Source organism: Cardiocondyla obscurior, linkage group LG10 (genome assembly GCF_019399895.1).
Source record: "Cardiocondyla obscurior isolate alpha-2009 linkage group LG10, Cobs3.1, whole genome shotgun sequence".
In the NCBI taxonomy this organism is placed as follows: domain Eukaryota; kingdom Metazoa; phylum Arthropoda; class Insecta; order Hymenoptera; family Formicidae; genus Cardiocondyla; species Cardiocondyla obscurior.
Genome location: NC_091873.1, coordinates 3,976,909 through 4,000,474, shown reverse-complemented (window position 1 = coordinate 4,000,474; position 23,566 = coordinate 3,976,909). Strand labels below are relative to the sequence as shown.

At 46.6% G+C, this 23,566-nt stretch overlaps 1 protein-coding gene across 2 annotated transcripts in view; it reads right to left on the bottom strand.

Annotated features, from left to right (window-relative positions):
* Dally (division abnormally delayed protein) overlaps nucleotides 1–23,566 on the bottom strand; it is a 37,040-nt gene that overhangs the window by 12,037 nt on the left and 1,437 nt on the right. For both annotated transcript variants that reach the window (XM_070662791.1, XM_070662790.1), the window contains exons 2-5: nucleotides 20,959–21,099; nucleotides 16,753–17,332; nucleotides 16,088–16,289; nucleotides 2,721–3,001 (exon numbers count right to left, since the gene is read on the bottom strand). In XM_070662791.1, coding sequence (XP_070518892.1) covers nucleotides 2,721–3,001; nucleotides 16,088–16,289; nucleotides 16,753–17,332; nucleotides 20,959–21,099 — 1,204 coding nt within the window. The remainder of the gene's footprint in view (nucleotides 1–2,720; nucleotides 3,002–16,087; nucleotides 16,290–16,752; nucleotides 17,333–20,958; nucleotides 21,100–23,566) is intronic.

Here is a 23,566-nt window from a genome sequence, read left to right as displayed (position 1 = left end):
TTCTCCCTCGTCCGTCACTCCGTCTCGCTCTTTCTCGGCATATCTACTCCGCCGTCTTATTCTCGAGACGTGTCGTCTCTTTCTCTCTCTCTCCTTAGTCTTCGATCTCTCCCGCAGCCTTACGAGATTCGACTCCTCTTTTCCTCACCGCCCCCTCACCCTTTCCGTGCCTTCTTCCAATGACGTCGTTCTCGTCGATGTCCGAGAGTGGCATTGAAGAAGTCACATTTTTTTCTTTCTTTCTTTCTTTTTTTTTTTTTTTAATTCCCCCTCTCGCTGCGTCGAAATCTTCTAGCCGAGGAGGCTGCTATTACCGATGCTAATGTATCACGTAGAAATCGTCATCGATCGATAAAGAAAAAAAAAAAGAAAAAAAAGGAGAAAAAATTTCCTCGACGGTATTCAGACAGTCGTGAGATTTATTTCGAAGGACGTTGCCGTATTTATGTGACCTAATTGTCGACTGAATAAAAGAAAAAGAACGACATCCTACGTCGTATTTTCGTGAATAGCGTCTATTTCGGAATCTGAATCGAGGCAGAGTGTGCAGATTTGTGGGGAGCGTCGCGGGTGCGAGGCCGAGGTTGGGGGTCCGACCGGTTTAATTAATTTAATTTACCCCGCGCAACATCCGAAATTAATTAAATTCGCTGCTACGTAACATAAATTATTTTCGGAAAACCAGTCGCCGTTGAATACCCGTGAGAGGCTCCTGCTTTTCAATCAACCCCCCCTTTCTGGTCCCCCTCTCTCTCCCCCCCATGTAGAATCGAATTACCAGAGTTGGCGAGCGGGCGCTCAATCGAGGGTGCCGGAGCGGTTTCACTTCCCGGCTCCGGATCGAATCGTGCGGAATCCACGACGGCTTCCTCGACGGATCGAATCTCATTTAGATTTCCACGGTGAGATACTATACCCGTACGACCCGTTCGAGAGAAGCACGCGGGATAGAACGAGCGAGCTTCTTCCGGTGGAAGCCGTGGCACGCGAACGGTATGCGTGTGCACGTGTGTGTATTTTATTTATATGTACGCGACGCGAAGCGCGGTGACCGCGCGGAACTTGCGCGTCGCCGGCACGAGTAAAACTTACAATTACATTTCAGGAGATTTAACGGCCGCGTCTGCCGGGAATACGTTATCGGCGGTCCACGCTCGCCGCGATGAAGCTGCAGACCCGGGGAAGCGTATACAACGTAGCCGTAAAATCCAGGATCCACATGCGGAATTCCGTCGTGCGCGCGCGCGCGCGTGACGTTTACATGCCGGCCCGCGTGGAATACAAAGAGAGCGAAATACGCGCGAAGAGAACAATTGGCGAGCCAGGTGGAGGAAGAGAAGGTCGTGAAACATTTTGCTGGAAACTTCATTCCTGCCATGCGGAAAGTGTTACGTACGAGCCGCTCAGAAGTTAAGTTCCGTTAAAATAAAAGGCTAAAAAAAAAAAAAATTGATAAACTCGTACAAACTTTGTTTTTTCTTCTCTTTCTTTTTTTGTTTTATTGCTGTATATTACTGGCAGTAAAATTTTTTACTATCTCGCGACGATAAAGAGTTATCAGGGTAATTTATTTTACTTGCGAGAAGTTAGACGACGATCTCTCTCTCGCTCGCCAGTCGCTAAAACTGAGAAAACTTGTAAAAAGAGAAGTCGGCCGACTTTTCGGCTTCTCAGCGGCTCGTATATGTAATCCACGACGGCCGCAAGCTCGAGGCGTCGAATTAACGTGTACAACGCGGCGCTTCGGCGAATGATTTCAGATATATCCTACGATCGCGATACACGGAATCTCATTTAGACGTTCAGCTTACGCCCGACGTTCGATTACCCTCCGAATTATCTTCCGCGCGATCGGTTTATACATATATTATCGCTGGAGCGAGTCCGAAGCTCGCTCTACCCCTCTTCCCTCTTTCTCTTTCGGTACTCTCATTTCACGGTCGACTAGCGAGTATCTCGAGTGACTGCGGACAATGGTTGATAAAGGTTGAAGGCGTTCGCTTGTCCTCTCCCGTTTTGTCACCGATGATTAATTAAGCGCGGGAGCGTGCTTCGATTAGACGATCGAGTGGCCGTGATATCGAGACGATATAATTTGGCGCGTGAGCGATCTTGAGCTTTATATATAGTATAATATAAACGGGGTGTCGCGTGTAAGATTCACGTGGAGAGAAGAGGAACGCGGACCGGTGTGAGAGCATCTTAAGGCGAGGCCACCCGGCCTCGTTGATTAATAAGGGTGCGAGAGAGCTACCTTCGCGTTCCATTCTCCTGCGCTCTTCATCGTGCCCGCGCTTTCGCGCCACGGTCGTTCCCACGAAAGTGCATTCCGGCGGCGGGCACGGATTTTGAGCGACGGCAGGTTTCGATTAGCGAATCGCGTGCGGTTTGTTAAACCCTTTTGCGCGGCGCCCATTTATTTTCTCCCCGGCATTTATTCGCTTCGAGAAGGCGCGGCCGAACGAATGCTGTGCCATTTTTTCCCCTTTGTTACGGTCTATCCCCGGCTGGCGCGATAACGCGATCGGAATAAACTTATATTTGGTATTATGTACACGTAACGTCGGGGAAACGAATTGTTGCCGATGATTGTGCAAGACCCCTCGTCGATTAATCTCGCGAGCCTTTTAGTGTTGAAGGGAAGACATCGGTGTTTTTGATTTATGAGGGAGGATAAAAAAAAAAAGCAATAGAAACGTTGTTGAAATCAGTGTACTTACTCTCCTACGCGCTCGCCGTTCCAGCAACGCTTGTCGGGGTAGTCCTCGCAGATCGCATCCGCCAACGTGCCGTAGAAGATCCGGGACCTGAGGACGCTCGCGAGGAAGTTAACCAGCTGTTTGTGCAACTGGTTCAGCAGGTCGTCCTGCGCGTGCGGCGACGACGCAGCTGCGTGCACCTCGCCGGTTGAGGACGCGGACGATTTCGCAGCTGCGTCCGGGGACCCTGGACCCTTCTCGTCGACCGGCAGCAGCTCGGAGCGGCCGCATACCTTTCTCACCTAAAAAGAAAAAAAATGGAAAAATCCCGGTTATTGCGCGCCGATAATCTGTATAATTTCTATAATAGAATAAATTTCTTTTTTATTCTTAGCAAACGCGGCTTGCGCGAAAGGGAAAGAATCCAATATTAACGAGTTCTTTTTAACCGCGGGAGAAAGGATTCGACCGAGTCTCGCCAGATCGAAGTCGCGGAGATGAGAGACGGTATTCAATAGCGTGTCCGTATGTCGAATGTGCCGCTGCACCTGGCTGCAAGTGCCACGATACACGTACGAAGATTGACTTGGTGAGAGTTAAGTAACAGCGGCGTGGCTACGGGAAAGTGTCGCCGGCGAAACGACTCGTGTTCCCGTTCCGAGCGACGTCAATTTCTCAACGATTTAATAAGCGACGCGCCCCGACAGTTTTTACACTCGACTGCGTCACGCCACATTTCGGCGCGTTCACGCGTTAATCAAAGCTTACGCGCGTTACCGTCGCCGAAGAGTATCCCCGTCAATCTTGGGGGCCCCCGCGCACGTTTTCCCGAAGCGCATCGAGAGACACGTGAAACATCGTGACAGCTGACGTTGATATTTTTACTGCATTCTCGGAGATTTTGCGAGAACCTCGTTGAAAAATAGCGTGACGCGAGGGGCTTTTTATAGCGTAATGCCTGTCGGATATGTCCAGAAGCGGAAAACGCGCGCCCGCTAGCATTGCCAAAAGCGTAACTTTTCCCGTCTTCTTCAGCACGCCAGCCACGTGTGTGTTGTACCCTGAGAAACAGATATGGCATTCGCCGCGACGAAGGTGGTTTTCGTATGACCCTATCGTGATGCGCATTGATCCTCGCACGAAACCCATAGTTAATATACCGCGAAGCGCCGGTCGCTGAAAACACCGAGAACTGAGGGAGAGAACAATTCCACTACTTCCTCCCTCGCCTTCTCGATCACCACGCCCTCGGTCGAGCCTAAAGGGTCATCACGATCGTGTCATGTGTTAACCACCGTCGCCGTGGCAAACGCCGTATCTGCCTCTTGGTGTACCTATATACATACTCGTATACGTGCGCGCATACCTCGAGGTAATCTAAGGCACATTCACAATGATTACGTACACTCACCGTCAAGAATGGCGTTCGTGGTGCTGCGACGGCGGCTAGCGTACGTGATCTTGGTGGCGTGGGGTGCGTCGAATCTCACACGAAGCGCGCGCGTAGATATGTTGCGGAGCACCGGTCACAGAGGACTGAGGGGGAACGCGGCCTATACACCACCCCGTACTCGGCGACCGAGAGAGGGGGAAGTCACGTACGCCAGCCGCCGTTGCCGCTCGCCACAGCAAATGCTATATCTGCCTTTCAGTGTACAGGAACTCGCGTTATTTCAGCTGGCTTAAATTGTAAATTGTTATTTATGGATCACGTAGAGGTCCCACAAACGCAATCACGCAGCGGGCGAAAATTATCAAATCGCACTCCGCCGAGCGAGCGATATTAACTTGATCTCGCCGAGGAGAGACTATAACATGGTCGATTCGCATCGCGTACATAAAAGTTTTAAGCGTTCCGACGTGTCAGCGTGCAAAGCTCGATCGCGAAGATAAAAGAGTTTTCACTTGAAGCGAAAGTTTTCTGCTGCTGCAGCAGTAAAAAGGAAAAAAAGAAAAAAGGGAATGCTATCGCTCACGAATCGAAAATAGTTCCCGCTTTTGTTCCAAATGCCCATTCGCCGAAGCGATTTTGGGTAAAACAATTTGGTAAAAACGCGTCCCTTCGTTCCATTTTCCGCTACATTTTTTTTCCCTCCCCTCATCCTCTCGACTCGCTTGAAATGAGATCTCTCGATTTTTCGAAATTTTATGCCACGTGGTGAAATCCGCCAGTACTTTTTCACAGGCAATAAATGATAAACGTCGTCCACTCTGGCGAAAGAGTCGATCACGCGATAAGAATTACCTTAGCCATTCATAATTTTAATTCTCTCCATAAAAGTTTCACGCGCGGGACGGCGAATACAGATTTCGAAATTCATAAATTCCTTTTTCGACGCAAAATATTGCTCAACACCTCGTAATTATATCATCACCGATCTAATCGGTTACGTATATATACATCCGCTTCAATTTTATCGCCTTCGTTTATCCATCATTATCAATCCCATCAATCAGTAAAATCAATATAACAAACACTTAATTTTTTTTGACGCATGTGAGCCTTTTCGAGATCTTCTATTATCCCCAGTCTCATCTATCAACGTTCGTCTTAATTATTTCGTCGTATTAAAATTTTTCTTTCCTTTTTTTTTTCTTTTTCTTCGTACGCGACCTTTTCTAAATTCCTCGCGTGAGATATTTTAAGCTTTCGCCCCAACGACGGCCTGTGGAATCGCTTCTGCGATTTTCGCCGGGCCACGTGATAGGTAACGAAGCCTCTTATCATTACCGAGATCGCAACGCAGAAGTCAAAAGCGCGTTTATCGTATTATCAACCGCGCCGCGCGCGCCTTCATACAATAGTCATTAAGATTATCGTTGACATCTTTCCCGCGACGGTTCCCGCGCCGCCTTTCCGTCCTAATTACTTTTTAACGCGGCCCATAAAAGGAGCCTCGGGCCCCGGCGGGTACGGCGGTTGCTCTTCGGGCTCTTCGAGGCGGCATAATCGTAAAACCGGCCGGCCGAGCGTAATTAAGACGGCACGCGTGGGCGTTCAAACGTCGCTCGCTCTCTCGTCTCTCGTCTTCTCGATCTCTCATTTTTTTTTTTTTTTTTTTCTCTTCCTTTCTTTCTTTCTCTCCCTCTGTTTTTCTCTCTTCTTCCGAGAGACGCGACTCCTCTGTCCTTCCTTCCCTCGATATTCCCGTCCTCGTTCCCTGCTCGAGCGAAGTAAACGAAACATGAGGCGAGAAAGAAGAGAGCTCGTACGCCACGCATCTATCTTAAGAAAATTACGATAAGACATACCGCCGCATTGCGATTTTTTATACTGTGCTGTGCTCGCGATTTAAAAATTATCGAAGGCAACACGTATTATATACAAATTGCGCTGTTACGTTGTTTTATTGCGCAAAGCTAAAATCAGCGATTTTTTTTTATTTATAAGAAATGAAGATTTTATAATAATTTCTTATTAAATTCATAAAAAGAGATATCTAGCGACTCTAAAGTGCAGTTACGTAGATAAGACTGGCATTTAAAGCATATCTGCGTTATAACTGATTTAAATCGTTTAGCTTGACGGTTTAATAACTCTTCTTTCATTGCTTCTCGCTGAAGGAAGAAACAGATAAGGAGGTTAAGATATTCTGCGTAAATGAAACGTGCTCTAGTCTTATATTAACTAACCGAATAACCAATTAAATAATTAATAAATAACAAACCAGATAAAAAAAAACCCCCCATAAGAAACTATATTTTTTAATTTACAGTTATTTAGAAACGTAATGTACAATAAAATAATTTTATAAGGGCACATCGAGTTTCCGTGGAAATCTCTGAAATCAGGAATTCTAAAAGAACCCCTGCCATAAACATCCAATGATGTAATCTCCGCCGACATAATTCCATTGTCCGAAATATGACGCAAGCGCGCGAGGATTATATTTGTCTAAACGCGGGCAGATATAAATGGTTAACCGTGCATCGCCAAAGAAATAAAGAAGAAAGAGATGCAAATTGTATGTCGCACGAGCGAGATGACACTATCAGCGGAAATAAATCTCCGCTGCGCGGAGAAATTTCGCGACCCGTCCTCCCGTCTCGGAGCGTAACACGCGAAGCTTTACTGTCCCTACCGGCCGGAGGCCCCCGGCTTTACCCTTGACCCGTTCTACAGCAAATGACTGCAATGAGTTCCGCTTCTCGCTCGTGGGACAAACGAGCCGGATTAGAAGATTAGGATGTTATCGCTTAACGCGCCCGCGCTCGGCCGCGCCGCTCGCACGCACCGAATAATATCGCGGCGATCTCCGAAAGAGCCGCGTGACGAACGATCGTTAATCGGCTTAAGCCTCCTCTAAACGCCGGAAATTTAGACGCCTTAAATCCACCACTCTAAAAAGATAGCGATATCCACGCGCTATTCCAGTATACTTGAAAGTTTTTAGAAAAGAGGAAGTTTTTCTATAGAGACCGAAATATTTGGCGAGTTTAAAACAAACGTGAAAGATCGCAAAGATCAATTATATGTATAGAAATTATGTGAAATGAGATACGAAAGTTAAATTTCGATTCGATCGCGGCGGAAATATGCGAAGGAAAATAATCTCGATCGAAAGGAAATATCCTCTAACAAAGATACGAGGAGCCATCGATCTTTTGTCGCGTATTCAGCAAAACGAGGGTGGTAATTGCGGTATCGATACCGTCGATATTCATGTCAGTGATAAACTGTACCGATAACGGCCCCCGGGGGGGAGGGGGAGAGCGGGTCGGGGGAGAAAAGGCCGCTCAAACACGCCCGTGAAATTGAGAGCACGACGAAGCGGAGATCTCGTTCATATTCGGATAAGAGGCCAGGCCTCCTTTCGCAAAGATAGCCAACCCGGGGTAATTGATACACAGCGCGTGTGTGGTTCAAATGGAATGCAAGAACTATTCAGCTAGGAAACAGATTACCGTATCAAAGCGAGGCGTTTAGTCGAGGTGCTCTAAGCACAAAGCGTACGTGTGTTGCCTCTTGACACGTTGACTGCTCGTTATGCAATTAGATAACTTTATCGGCGACCATGGTTTATTTATTTCTCGTGAAAGCTTACAAATAATATATCTCATTACAGATAGTCAAATCGACCTGCAGTTACTCACCGGTCGTGATGTTTTATATCAACTGAATTTAACAAAGGCTCATGAATGCAAAAGGGGCATAAAGCTCGTTTCAACTTGACAGTTTGCATAATTAATAATTATCACGATTAATTTACGTTTCTTTCCCAACGGCGAAAGTTCAATCGGACGGAAAAAAGCTATTCCGCGTGTATGGACTTTCTATTTTTCTAGAGAAAGCCCAGGTTTCGAATCGCGAACATGTCGTTCGCATCGGGCCACGATTCGTATTCCACGACGCCGCGTTTGGCCGCAGGACGGAATTGAGATTTCCGAGATCGACGACAGCGCGCGACAGGCGACGCAGATAATAATAGTCGTCGGTTAGGAGAGAATGCGGGATCGCGTTCAACCGCTGATGAATAATAACGCATCCTGCTCCACCTACCACGGGAGACAATACCGATTCCAAGGATCCTCAACCCGGCTGCCCGCACCGCGCTAGCACGTCGTCCCGGCGGATCGACGAGGGTCGTGTGCGAAGAATATTAAGTACTATACCTATTTCGTTCTGCGGAACGGGCGTATCTATCGTGTGACGCATCTGACATCTCCTATGGGAATACGCTCGATGCCACGGCCACGATATACATCCTCGAGCGACACGGGCGGTAACGCGTCTTTATGTCGCGGAAGTGATGAGATGAGCACGCAAACTCCTTATTTGTTCGCCGCTGTCGGTATGCTTCGCGCAAGAATAAGTAATAAATAGAAGAAAAGGGGAAATAGGACGGTATTACTCGGACGACGGCAGAGATCGGGATCACTTTATTCCGAGACGCAATCGACCCCGCGCCGGTCGATATAATTATCTGACGACGTCGAGAGAGTTCCTCAGCTGCGGACACGCGACAGATTCCACGAGCGGCTAGACGGGTTCGTCAGCGACGACGGCGGCGATCGGGTGATTGTTCGGCGGCTCAAAGTTCAGCCAATTTAGCCACGGCCGGTGACGTCAGAAACGCGCCTTCGGTTCGGCCTGTTCGCGCTCGCGAATTAAAGAAAGAGAGGAGGTCGTACCTCGCCAATGTCTGCGGCGCAGATCGCAGATAACGGCTGGGTTATTCGGGCTCGCGAAGTTGGGGGCACGCGGGGGTGGACTGGACTCGAACGAGGGAATCGAATTGGTAACTGAGCGCCTTCGATCGGAGCCCCGCGATCCTCGGGGAAGCGATTAGGCTCGAAATAAAGCCTTGGGATCAAAGTTAAATGTTGTATACTGCCGAGTTTTTTTTTTTTTTTTTTTTACTTTTCTTTTTTTTTTTTTTTTTTTCTTAGTCGTTTATTTTGCGACTGACAAGAGTCTCGGGTCTCGCAACGAGACACGCTTAAATATGCAACACCTCGCGGCACATTTATTCCAGTCGCCGACGATAAGATAATGACAAGGCGAAAGAGACCACGGGTAGTAACTCGACTAATTGTATTCGCGAGCTTAATTATGCGACCGTAATTTAGAGAGGGACGTTTCTAGGCGCGACCGAGCGAGAATGGGGGCCCTGGGTCCGACTCCCGCGAGGTGGGTCCACCTTCGAATAAAATGCGAGAAGGCCGAGCGGAGCGGAACGGGACCCGCGCCGGGTCCCGCAAAATGACTACGATCGATAGTATTCGATCCTCGGGCAGTCGGTCGGTCGGCCCGGTTCAAAGCGGCCGGCAAACGCCGAGGGATGCGTGGAATGCAATGGGCGCGCCGTGAGGTGGTGAGCGCCCCTGTAAGCGTCCCCCTCGCCACCTTCTCGTCCGTCTCTTTCGCTCGCGAGGTACCCTCTTCCGTTTCCTTCCAGCCAAACTTCGTTTCGCCGACGTCTTGCCCTCTTTCTTTCTTTCCTTCTTTCTTTTTTCCCCTCTAAAAGCTCGGCTTTTAAACATCTACTCTCAATGACCCTCCCTCCTTCCACCAATAAATCATAACATTAATTTTCCCGTATACGTGTCTTCCTACAATTTCTCGTTTAATCTAGCGACGAAATAAGTGTGATATATGTTTGAAGAAATTCCCCTTTTTTTTTCTACTAAACGCGCGTATCTCGGGGAGAGAAAAGGAGACTTCCCTTTTTTTTTTTTTTCGCAGGGAATTCCACGATAACGGGGCCAGATTTGAACGAGGCGACGACCACGCGCGTACGCACAAATTACGCGCGACACATAATAAGATCCGAGGCGACGTAACGCCGGGAATAGGCGGGCGATAGGAAAAAGAAGCAGCGGAAGAAGTAGCAGTTCTCAGCTCTGGTACATTCGGGGTCCGCGGAAAAATTGTCGTCGATGCGTTGGCGCTCGCTCGCCTCGCACGGCCGATGCAGCCGGTCACATGGCAACAGCGAGATCTCCTCGCTCTGCATTCCTCTCGCCCTCTCGCGATCGGTGGTCTTCCACCTTCGACTATTCCATATTCCGTCTCGCTCCCACCCGATTCATCCGCGCAGGCCGAGATTCAATGTTCCAGGCGGAGGAAGAAAGAACGGTGGATCGAAGGAGGAAGGGACGAACGCAACGAGCGAGCGAAGAAACGCACGGAAGGGACCACGCTCTTAAAGAAGAGAAGACGAGAGAAAGAGAAAAGAGAAACGGAGAAAAGGAAGGAAAGGAGATTAAGAGGCAGAGAAAGAGAGACCGGGGATGTGCACCAAGGTTCCTTCAGGTACGATGGGTTCGCTCGAATTCCCTTTTAGGAAGCCACCGCTCCTACTCTTCTCATTCCGATGATCTTTGGAGATGTATTCTCGCTATCGCACGGTTATCAAGCCTGATGGCTCGCCCTTTCGATAACTTTATCTCTCGCCGCTAATAAGTTCGGTAAGACTTTTACCGATGGGATATCTTTTTATTGGTGAAATTCCCCGAGACCTTACCCTCTTCTTCGCGAATTCCAACCTTCGTAACTTCTCGCCGGAGGTGCGCGAGGAATGAATTCGTATATAGGATACTCATAAGCATAAACCTTGGCGAAATTGTGTTCTCTCGTGTCCCGGAGCCGTTGAATTGTTTCGCAACGCGACGCAACGTTCCTGCGCTTCATATTTACGAGCAAGTTTTCCCCTCGCGCGATGGAAAATACAAGAATGACGCATCCAGCAGTCGAGACGAATCCGTCCCCGCGTTGTGAGAAATTTTTCCTCCTCCCCCCTCCCTTCCGATATTTTATGTTTTTCCGAACTACGCTGCAGCAGAAAACGGCCTCTTTTTCTCGCTCGGTCGTATATCCGCGGAGATTATTCTCGTTTAACTGCCGCGCGTCACGGAGCGAATCAATAGCCGTCAGGGATGGAAAAATCAAGTATCTCATACAAATCGCTGCGATTTCCTAGACCCAACGACTACGTAATCACTTCAAGGAACGGTGGTCGAAAGCGATAGCATCTAATACCGCCCGCGGAAATAAAATCGTGACATCAGTCCGATCGATTTCTCGGAATGTATTCCGATCACAATGGTACCTTAACTATAAATCTTACAAAACGATTCATATTCATGCACGTAACCCGGCGGATCGCCGTCGGGGAAATTTTCCTCGTCCCGGCAGGCTCGCGGGAAATCGATTACGTTCGCGCTTTGTCTCGATTTTAACCGCGATCTAAAGATAGACACGCCACGGGTATCGCGGCAGCATCTGAAACGTTCGCGGAAACGAAGCAGATATTTTCCGCCCATGTCGAAACGACAGCGAGACGTTCCAAGTTCTCGGATAGAAAGAAGAAGAGAGCGACCCGCGAGTTCGTCGTAAATTTTTGCGCGAAGCGCGGCAGATAGTTACGTTATTATTATTTCGCTCCGAGGAAGCTCGGGAGTATTTCAGATCGAAGCCGGAGATTCGGGGGAGAAGCACACGCGATCCGAGATCCCGTCGACAAGGAACTCGACCAGTTTCGCTGGATCTTACGAGGCGAGAGGCTCCGGCTTCTGCGGAGCCGGCTTTAGTTTCGTCAAACTCGACGGGGACGAACCGGAGCGGAGTCACACACGCTGATCGTGCGTATTCGCGGCCGACGCGGAGCACGCAACGGAGCACGCAACGGAGCACGCAATTATCCGAAGTAGGCACCGAAAATACCAATGAAGGGAATGGGTCATTGATTCCTCGGCCGGCACCGTGCCAATGCCTCTCTTCCACTTCCTTCATCTCCTTCACGTCCACCTCTTCTTCGTCATTTCCCCATCTGTCCGACCCTCCTCTTCCCTCCCCCTCCCCCTGCCCTGTCCTCCTCCGCGGTTCTGCGGGGTGCACGCGTTGTTCCTTCGTCGTCGGATGATTATATCGACCGCGTAGGAGGCTGGGTCGAAGCCAGAGAAACCGCGCGGTATATCTATCTCTAGGAAGGAGAGGAAGGAGGAAAAAAAAAAAAAAAAGGAATATCGGGCGCGAAAAGGACGAGAGTGGAGAAATTCTCTTCATCGTGATTTCTGCGCCAACACCGACGTTTATCGCTAAAGTTACACATATGTATGGATATACGCGTGTTATCGATATCGAATCATCGCGGCGTAACGTCTGCAGAAGAGATCGCCAAGAACCTGTCCTCAACGTCGGGATTACCGACACGTATGGGAACGGAACGTATCGCGGGATCAACGTGAAATTCGCTCGGCGATAATATATCTTCCATTGGAATAAAGTTCTCCGCGGCTTTTCGAACAATGCGTCAAAACGTGTGTCGGAGATAATCATCGTCACGGCAGAGTAACTTTTACTGGAAAGAATAATTTATCTACTTGACCACTTGGAATTAATGTATTTTTGGCTCGCTTGTCGTCATCTTTTTCAGTATTGCAGGGTGATAAAGTCGTATCAAAGTGCTATTATTATTTTCGTCAGTATTTATAATTTTTATTAAATAATAATATCGCGTCGAAACGTTATTAATTTATTTTTCTTTTTTCTTTTTTTTTTTTTTAATTAATTAATCTAACAGTCAATTATATATCGCTGCGTCATTTAAGCGAGCAAATTCCATCGCATCAATTCATCATTATTGTATCGCAGGTGCGCAGAAAAGAAATGAGAGAATGAAATAGAAGGACAACATGCAGTCTAAATAAAACGTATGAAATTAACGTTGGAAAGCTGTTACTCCAGACTGACATTTATCTCAATATCGGATTTCATTGGGACGAAATTATCCGATATGACATGTCGGGTATATCCACATTCGGACTGACCTAACACCCTCCCAGGCCCGATTAAGCGATTGAACTCGATAACATGTAAATACGTTTGCCCAAATTACACGGTAATCCGTCCATCGCGAATCTGGGTCAAACCTGGGCAACCATGCGCGAGCCAAATCGAAACTCAAGCGATTTACAATGGTATAAGAGATTTGTCGTCGTCAAGTACCCTAAACCAAGATATATTCACAAAGCGACACGTGTTGCTTGCTCGTCACGTTGTTGAAGTTGCGAAACAATTATATAAAATTATTATTAAAAATTATCACGAGCGAATAACACGCGTATAATTTTTTTTATTCGCAAGATAAACTTTTTTAACCGATGTATATCCTCTTTTAATTTATTTGAAAAATTAAAGAAAAAAAAAATAGATGCTCATCGCGATCTTTTTTACGGCGAGAATTACGGATTCTCGAATTAAGTGTTTCCCCGAGAAAGCCAGTCGCGTTCGAAGGTTCCGAAATGAGAGAATGTTGTACAAAAGGTGTAGAAAATGCAAAGACGAATAATGATAAAAGATTAATTCTGTTTGAACGGAGTTAAAGAGAAAGAGAGCGAAAGGTACGCGAAATGACAATTTCGTTCTCACCCAATTATGAAAGCGCTCGGGCCAACATTGTGAGAGGAATCTCGGGGCGATATCGTGAATAAAGGACAACTCTTTACGACGACTTGACCCGCGAACATCAATTTTAACATTCACTCGTGTTTACCGTTTTAGATAAACGAAGAATTTTATTGTTGTAAAATGTTTCTTCTTAAATAATACTTTATATGAAAATAATTTGCAATTATTTTAATAAGTTGCTTGAGAAAAGAAGAAAATTAATTTCGTTCAAGATCTTTGATATCAATGATAAAAGTAAAATGAAAATCTAGAAGAAATCTATTAAAAAAAAAAAAAACGATATTCGAAATTTCATAGCAAAACTGTTCTTGAAATAAATGGTTTCAATTAACATTTAAGATTTAGATTTAACTGGAACGAATTCTTTATTTTGTTAATTAGATAAAGAGTTTCCATAAGATTTTAATTTTAACTAATACCAAGTATGCATAATTTTATAACATTTATTACTCCCGCGCGAACTTAAAAAATCGTTGACCATCGAAACGAATAATAAAGAACGTTTCTACTTTCACTTTCTTTCTTTTCCCATATCCCTCGTTCACAGTTTCATTTTACTGTTATTTAAAAAAAAAAAATAATAATAATTCTATAAAAAACTACGAAAGAGATCCGATGTTTATCGAGAGGTTTCAATTTTATCTCAAACTATACTTTCCGTTTAACATTCTTTTTTTTTTTTTTTTTTTATCCGATTTGCGAAGGCAACGAGATCTCTCTCGTGGTTTCGGCAAGAAGATTACAACGTGTCCACCGGATTTTTCGTTAATCCTTCTTTGGCCACTCTCTTGCGCCTTAGAATTCCGGTGCTAATCCGGGGCGGTATAACGTGACTTTCGTCGAACTTCTCTCTTGATAGAGAAGCTAGAAGGTAGAAGGGAGGGCGAGAGGGAGTTCTGTCGGTCGGGTGGAATAAGTTAAACGCCTTCGTGTATATAAGGGCAGCGCGGGGCGCCGCGGGATGAATAATAATGAGGGACATCCAGGGGTGCAGGGGAACACCTTGTCGGGCGTCTTTTCGTAAAAAGGCCGTTAAGGTGCTACCTTAACGATCCCCTGGGCCCCACGCCGCCGTCCCCGGAACGCGGCAACCAGAGAGGGAGGGCAAGGGGGAGAAAAACGAAAGGGAGATCGTAGGGGCCCTGCACGTGGAATGCAGACACGTAATGCTCGCAGAATGCGCCCGGGCCGCCGACCGCCGGGAATTATTAGTGGATTCGTGAGAGAGATCCCCTGAATGCAACGGGTCGGAGCAGGTCTATACGCGCGGCAACGGCCGCACACACGCACGAGGGGGGGGGTGCACAGGCACGAACAGGTAAGAGGCAGAAGGAAGGGGACCTGCCGCTGGGTCCCACGAGGGCTCTGGACCTCAACCTCCCTCTTCCTCTTTCCCCGTGGTCCCGGGTCGATTCGGGCCGTGCAAACCTTTGTTCGCAATTCGACGAGTCCGAAATCGATGCGGGATAAGACTCGCGCGATTAGAAAGGATATTTCGGTATATCTCACTGAAAGGTTACGGATAACCGAACGAGACTCAACTGTCCGGAAATCAAAGTGAGCACGAACGGAGACGAACGTAGAGTTTCCAATTTACCAGTCACGACGTAAACTCGTCGTTCGCTTTATAAACGCCAGGGAGCCGCAAAAGTGTCGGTTAGTTAAGAAGAACGTAAAGCGGAGAGAGAAAAGAGGTAATCGGAGACGATCGGCGCACCGCGAATCGATTTCGACGGGAAGGAAGAACCGTGTAGACGACGAGGAATCTGGCTTCTGAATGCAACGAACGAACGAAGGGAGGGATCGATTCCTGTCGTCGCGGCACAGCGCGGTGCGCCGTGGCGTGGCGTGGCGTGGCGTGGCCGCCCGTGTGAGAAACTTTTAATTGCGTTCCGCGCGCGAGCGAAGCGGCCCATTTCGTCGGGACTCGGGGTCGAGAACCGGAACGAAGGGACGAGAAATCGTGGCGTAGGTAGAGAGGAGGGCAGAGGTAGGAAGAGGCAGGATGAGAGGGACGACTGCGAAAGAGGGCGGCGAAGCGAACGGCGCGAGCGAGAGTGCATAACTTATGCGTGCTCGCCGAACGAGGAATTGTCTCGAGAAGGGCAATACGGCGGAGTAAGCTGCCGCGTGGAAGACGAATGCGAAAAGCGCCGGGAAAAACGGAAAAGAAACGACACAGACGAGCTGGCAATACCTAGCTCGCGTTACGTATACACGCGTCCTCGGCGGGCACATGCCGAGAAAATATCAAATATATTCCACGCTCCGATAAATTTCGATAAATAGCAAGGTTTACGGTCGAGAGTTTTCCCGTGCGCGATGGATGTCACGCAAAATTTCGCGCGTTTCCTCCGCGTTGGATTTTCGCGAAAGCAGCATTCTTTCCCCCTCTCGCAATTATAACATGCCGTTGACGCTCAAGTGACGATAAGAACGCGATAACCGATCAACAGTGCTAAGAACTCTCACTTACCTTTTCTTCAAGCCGCGGCCCGTCCTCCATCGCGTGCATGATGGCATCCGAAATGCGAGAGTCCAACTCCCGGACGGCGTATCTGACGTTCAGCCCGTGGTAATCGGTATTGCTGCTCACCGCTGCGACCAGCCTCTCGACAGTCTCCACGTAACCGGACCACGCGAGATCCAGCTCAGAGGCCGGCTCCGTCAGGCAGCCCCTGCGAATATTTATGCCCTGCATTTTCACTCCCGTGATTTCGCGGCCCGCGAAAGATCGCGAGCTCGGCCCGTGCCGATTATTACGCGCGAGTCTAATAATTACGAATAATTTGTATAATAACACTTGAACAAGGATCGCCGTACCGGATCAACACGCCGGGCACGATCTCCCGATCCGGTAGATAACAGTAAAAATTAATTATAATAATTATCAATTCGGTTGCTTAATCATCGGGGAGAGGCGGGTATTACAAGCGTCATTACTCGGTCATGCACAGTTTAACACGCGTAACGGTCGGCGTTTCCCGTTGTGCCTATACCGGAAAAGCGGATTTGTCACGCCGATAAGGTTTTCAACACCTCTCCGCGACCGTGACAATAAGCCCTGCGCCATTCCAGAGATTCTTAAGATTTTTCTTTTTTTTTTTTTTCTTTCTATAATAAACCGGCCGTCGCACTCACCTCACCACGTTTGTGCAGAATCCGCTGCAGGGTCTTACGGCCTTTCCGATTCCCTTGCACTTCGGACAATAGGTCATCCTAAGCAGGGCATCGTAGCAGGCCTCCTGTTGAGGGCTGCTGCCGCCGGCAGCGCCGAATAACACATTGTCGGTTTTATCGAGGACAGTTTTACCGAGTGTTAACGCCTGCACGAGAATTCGGGTGGCCTCCAGGCTCTTGCCGATCTTCTTAAATATGTCCTGGGGCGTGTCGCCGAACGGCTGTATCTCGTCGATTCTCTCGTACAGGCAGGACTTGAACTTGTCGGTGAAGTCCTGCTGGTCCCGGTGCGGATTAATGGCATAGTGGTAGGCGATCGGGAAGAGTCGCGTGAAGAAATCGTTGATGCGCTCCTGGAGCGTTTCGCGCGTCAACGGCTGCTGGAGATTGTCCGGGGTGTTGGCCGGCGACACGTAATCCGTCATCGCCTGGTAGAGCGACCGAATCGATGACCTGCTCTGGACCGCCATTGACCGGTACACGTGGTCGAACATCACCAGAGTCTTGTTTTCTGACCTCTGCAGCAGCACGATCACCGTCTCTGTACAGATAACAGAAAGCGATCTCTTTTAATATTTAAGCTGGGGCGATTTAACAGGAAAATCTCGGTACGCTGCGTTAGCACGCGACTCGGCGTCGAGACCGCAGAAATATTGAAAGAGCCACCGAAACTTGTAAACGCTCGAGAATTTTCAGTGACTTCGTGTGTGTTCGTTTATATATCATTTCTAGATAAAATATATCCAGCGACAAAAACGAAAAAGAAAAAAAAAAAAATACCCGCAAACGTGTCCGTCAAGAATTTAAAACGATAAAATTACAAATCAACTTCTTTGTAAGGTCTTTGTAAGATTAGACGGCAACAATAGCGGAGATTGGCTTTTAAAATTCTTTTCACGTGAATGTCGGGTAGAAAAACGCATAGATGAAACATATATTACCGGGACAAAAAATATTTCCTTTTCCGAAGACTCGTCTTTGGCGAGGCTCGTCTTATTTGTATTGGGGAACTTGAAATTCTCACAGAAAACGAGCGCAACGAAATTTCGAAAGAAAAAGGTTGCTCGAAAGGATGAAGATAGTCATCCTCGACACAAGCCCGTGTATGCGTCAGCGATTTATTCGTCCGCTTGTGCCTCTCTCGTCAGTTTCCTCTAATCTAACTCGATCAAGTAATTCCCCATGCAAATCCACCCACTTGCGATTTCGCGAGTGGAAACGAGAAGAAGCGCTGTTCGAGGCGAAGCTGAGAACGATTGCGGGGCCCGCACTTAATCGCGCGAACGCGTAAAACGAAGAAGACGGACGATAAGTGCTCCTCGATTCCCGCTTTAGGTTTCAAGTGGCCTCGGCAAGAATCTATGCGCGGCCTAGAAGCTGTTCATCTTGCGGGGTCTAATGATTTTATCACGAGAAGTGGCAATCGGCCGCGAACAAGAAGGTCTGGTTATCTTTATTTCGATAATATCGATGATATAAAACTTTGAAATTACCATCGGCCGATTTTCGGCGGATAACGAGCGAGAGCCACTTCGAAACGCCGCTATTCCTCCTCAAAATACGGCCCTCTCTTTTAAAGAAACATTATACGCGGATTCTGAAATTGGGCTCGCCGAGGGAACATATACCGGTTCCGATATCTGATTTGCGACATCGCGCTTCGAAATTATGCTTCGCGGACGAAAGTCGTAGCGAGTTTCCCACCGCGATCGCAACGGAGCAGAGTGTAATTTATTTTTAAATGGACATGTCTCGCGGATTTGTGAAGCGACTAAAATTAACGACAAATAAAAATACACGTTATGATATCCCGCAGCCGTTGTCTGTCGTCGTTTTTTTTTTTTTTCTTCTCTCTCTTTTTCACCTCTCCAAGTATTCCTATTTTCTCTCTTTCTCTCTTTAAATAGGAAAACCGATATTTACTTTCCTTCTGTAAAACATTATTCGTCGAGGTGAACTACGTTAATTCTAAATTTTCAAAAGCGCCGGGTCTCAAATTTGTTTTTCTTCAATTACCGAGATTTCATGGTGAACCGGATGAAAATAAATCCGGCAATAACCACGTGTGCGTGTCGAGTTAGTAGGAAATTACGTCAACCTTAATCAGATGGGTGTGTAAATCAAGTGCTCCTTTGAGCCTAAATTTTTTTTTTTTTCTGTATTAAACAGAAATACTGATTCTGGGACACTAACCCCGGGGATCGCAGAGTTCGGTTTTCGCAAAGCCACTCAGAAAAGAACATCAATGCGGAACGGACTCGACATTCGCGAGGATACAAACATTCGAGGGACAAGGGAAAAAGAAAGAGAGCGAGTGAGTGAGAGAAGAAATACGGTTTTCGCGGTATCGAAAATAGCAGAAAGCGGAGGCTGCGCTTGAATTCTAGACGCCGCGTTACCGAGGCAACGACACGCGCCTCGCGTACACGCACGCCTCCGCGCCGCGTTTCAGCGCACGCTCCGCCGCCTATCATCCTCTGTCTTACCTCGTTTTCCGTTTTCTGCCCGCGCGCCGGCACCGGTTAGCGTGTATACCCCCGGTATAAATACCGGACTGACCACGTAATCGCGATGACTAAAGAAGCCGTACGGCCCGAATCGCCCGATGTTGAAACGGCTCCCGCCGCGAGGCCGAAAGACGAAGGGAGAAGGAAGAAAAAGAAAAACGTTTCTCGGAAAGTCAAAAAAAAAAGAAGAAAAAAAAAACAGAAAGATGAAATCATCATCTCGGGGCGAAATGAAAAAGACGGGCACACGATCGCCGCGCGATAGAAGTTAAATGACAACGCGGTAATTGAAAGCAATAAAGCGCGTAATGTGGAACGATGAAGATGAATCACGATTGACATCGCGCGTTAATTTCTCGTATGCAAATTTCGCCCGCGGCACCAAGATGAGGAGTGACATGTTTGCGTGGCCGATCTTGCGCACGAGGCTGAGTGCAGGAATTAAGGAGATAGATCGGCTCGACAACAGGGGAGGTAGAGAGGCGCAGGATCTGCGAGAGGAGGGATAGCGGGTCGCTTTCTTGTCCCCGTATAAGGCGGCACGCGGAGAACGACTCCGATTCTTCACCTTCGAGGGAGTCCCGCAGAGTCTTCGAGAAAGAAAGAAAGAAAGAAAGAGAAAGAGAGAGAGAGAGAGTCGGAGCACGAAATCGTCCACGATAATTATCGAGGCTTTCAGTGTGCAAGAATCACGGATACGATGAAAGCGATAGAGGCTGATCTTTTCAGGGAGGAGAGCGTCCCTTCCTTCCTTTTGTCCAGCTTTTGCCGATACACCGGTCGAGAATCTCCATAAATCAAACGCACCGAAGGGCGAAAGCGAACCGCGCTGAAAACCCTGTTATTCTAATGACAAAACACCGGAAACGAAGTATAAACCGTTGGTCATTCCGCTGATGCTCGAGGGTGGTTTTCACGGAGTGGGCCAAGTTTTAAATACTTTGGAGAATACATTCGATATTACTGACACGTTGAAGTTTTTTTCCCTTTCTCTCTCTCTCTCTCTCTCTCTCTCTCTCTCTTTCTTTTTTTTCCCCCACAAAGTTTTAATTTAGTAATTACGAGTGGTTTTTCTTCAAAGCAAAATTTAAAACGTAAATTTGTTCACTTTATATAAAATTCGAAAATATATTCACCGCGAAGTCAGAAGCAATTTATTTTATTCAATAGCCCGTCGCAAAATCAATAATTCGCGTTATTAAATTACAATTTAATTTAATGTGTTTTTATAATCGGTTATAAATCATTTTATAATGCAATAAAGCGTGTCTAAAAAATTATCGAAAATCATTATTCGAATTACTTGAAATTACTTTTTGCAAATTGATTTCAATTAATTAAATTATACAACCGGAATTATTTATCTCGTTTCAGCAGAGAGGGTTCATTACCTGACAGATAAATTAAATGATCGTCTAAAATAACTTTACTTCTCAATTACGAGAGTTAACGAACATCAATAAAAATAAAATAATAACGAAGGAAAATATGAAGAAAAATAATCTTTCCTTTTTTTTTTTCTTTTTTTGTTTGGGGCTATTTTCATAAGTCGAGACCGAAAGTGCAACTCTATCAGATTTATAATAAGCGTACAGGTTTAAAATATTCAGCGAGGCAGCGAACGCGTTAGAATGCAGTTCTAAAAGGTGGATTATCCTACCTCGGAGGGAGTCAGCGGTGGTGGCGAGAAGGCCTTGTAGACTTCTGCTGTGATGATGGATCAGATTGTGGAAGTCCGCCCGGGCTTGTTGCCTCAGACGCTCCTCCATCTCCTCGCCGCAGCACTTGCCACCGCATGTCGCTGGAAAAGAGAAATATTTCGCTTTATTATATCGAGCAACGTCACCCATTAAAGCTCGAGGGAGGGGCCCTCTCCCCTTCCTCGTTTGGTTAAATCGAATTGGGGCACCGGGGGAGGTAGCCGAGAGTTATTCGCTCGTTAAATTGCATAAACTGCGTTAAAGCCCACCGTGATGTAAGAGTTCGGTGATCTGACCTATTTATGGGGGAAAAAAAATAAAATAAAATAAAATATCATCACCAGTCCATTGAAAAAGAGACCGCGATATAAAATGAAATCTGAAACGCGGAATCCCTGTAATTCGGCCCGACGGTAATTCTATTGTATCGAATTGTTTTATCACACACAGAATTATATTTTATCGAATTTTAATCCGGAGGTTTTCATCTCTCCACGCGCAATTGCACGTTCGTATACCTCGCGTGGATATCCGACGCATCGGATATTAACTGTGCATTATTTACAATTTCGCATTTCCCAAAAGGCACATCGGGAGCTCGAGTGACACTTTATCTGCAGATACGACAAACGCAGTGACGCACTGTGAAAAGTCCTAAAATTTTACCCACATTTTTGAAAGATAAAAAAGAAAACAAAATTTCTTTTTGGGAAAAAAAAACCGTGACCTTTTGAAGAACTAGAACGCCGTCCGTTTTAATTTTACCGCGAAATAGCGCGGGACTAATTATTTTTCTAGAATATGAAGAAAAAACAGCCAGCTTGACATACGCGAAAATTCGAGACGTCAATCTTCAGGAACTGTTAATCCTCTATTCCGATCGTAACTAATTTGAACTACGATGATTTTACGTAGAAAATGTAATTTCGGAGAGATATTGTTCAGAATTTCCGTGAAAATGTCCGAAATTCGCCGGGAAAAGACTCTAGCCCGCGGGAAGCTAGGAAACAAAATTCACAGAGAAATCCAAATATAGCTAGCTCCAATTTAGAGCTCGCCACATTTGCATATTAAATATGAGCTCGGGCATATAATGCGTTACATTAATATTCGCGCACCGCAATAATAACGACGCGCTTCCGCGCGATAATTTTGACCGGGATCAGAAAATGCGCGGCGTCGCGAACGATCGAAATCCCGCGGTGACGTGCATTCCTCTTTGCCTGCGAGCGAACCGGTTTCGCGCGAACCGAACGCCGCATCGAATTTAAAAATATATATATACGGTCGCAGCGCGAAATAAAAGCGCAAATGAATGTAGAAATCGATAATTAAACGGAGAGACGAGTGTAAAAATAACAGGGAAAGTAGGTGAGTGTAAATAAGCGAATAAACGATAAAATGTTGCGAGTTAATTCGAGTCGCTGTTGTCGATTGTTGAAATAAATTGATTCGGAACTGTATTAAGCATTTTTTTTTTAATTGACAAATAAAGAAAGAGAGAAAGAGAAAGTAAACAATTCAGTCGAACAATAAAGCTAATGCGAGTCAACTCGCGGATAAACACGATGAAAGAAAAGGGAAGAGAAAGACGTAAGACGTCTATGTGACGTTGATCTACATATAATTGTACATGTACTATATAATTGCTTGCCAGGGGACGTTGATTTCTTCCCCTTTGGGAAGCGGAATGTGCTACCGTCACTTATTAAATTCGTGAAAATGTTCCTCTCTTATTTCCCGGCCGTTAAAAATAAGACGTCTCGTAAATCAGCTTGCGAGATTGATGAAAAAAATAACAAAAAAAAAAAAAAAAGAAGAAGCGGACACGTGTGTTGTGCAACGCGCGCTGCATCGGAGTCGCGCTGGCCAATATAATTAATTCCAACGTTCCGAGAAACGTTGTGAATTAAGCGATCAACGAGGAAGTGAATGGGACATATGGTGAAGAAAAAAAAAAAAATTGTTAGAGAGAAAAAAAATCATGTGCATCACGCGCGACACGCGACGGACGGATTCGCGGCTCGATCTTTCGAATCTTGGAAGATTGTGCGCGCCGAACTCGCGTCTTGCCGGATCTCTTCCAAATTCTTCTTCGGACCAGGCCACGTGAAATCAACGGGACCGTCGATCGTCGTTCCGGAAAGATCGTAGTAAGTATTCAAATTTATTCCGAACATCCAAATTCAATTACGTAAATATTTACAGGCTCGATTCCTCGTGGGGTATTTGTAATAAATTTCATATCGCCTCCCGCGCGTATCGAGTTCGCATGATCGAATTCGACGGAATGTACTGAAAAGCCTTCTCTTCTCTCTTTTTTTTACCAAAAAAAAAAAAAAAACGGATCCTCTTTCCAGACTGCTCGATAGCCGTGATATTTTTATGCCGCAACAACCGGGACTATTTCTCAAATTGATTTTACAATTTTGCGAAGCTCGTTTACTCGAGCCGCGGCCGCGGAAATCTTTAAGCTCGCAAAAAATTCAACCAACTATTTAAAGGGGGCAGATTGGAAATAATTTCCCATGCGAAACGCGGGCAAATTTATGCTGAAAATCATATGCG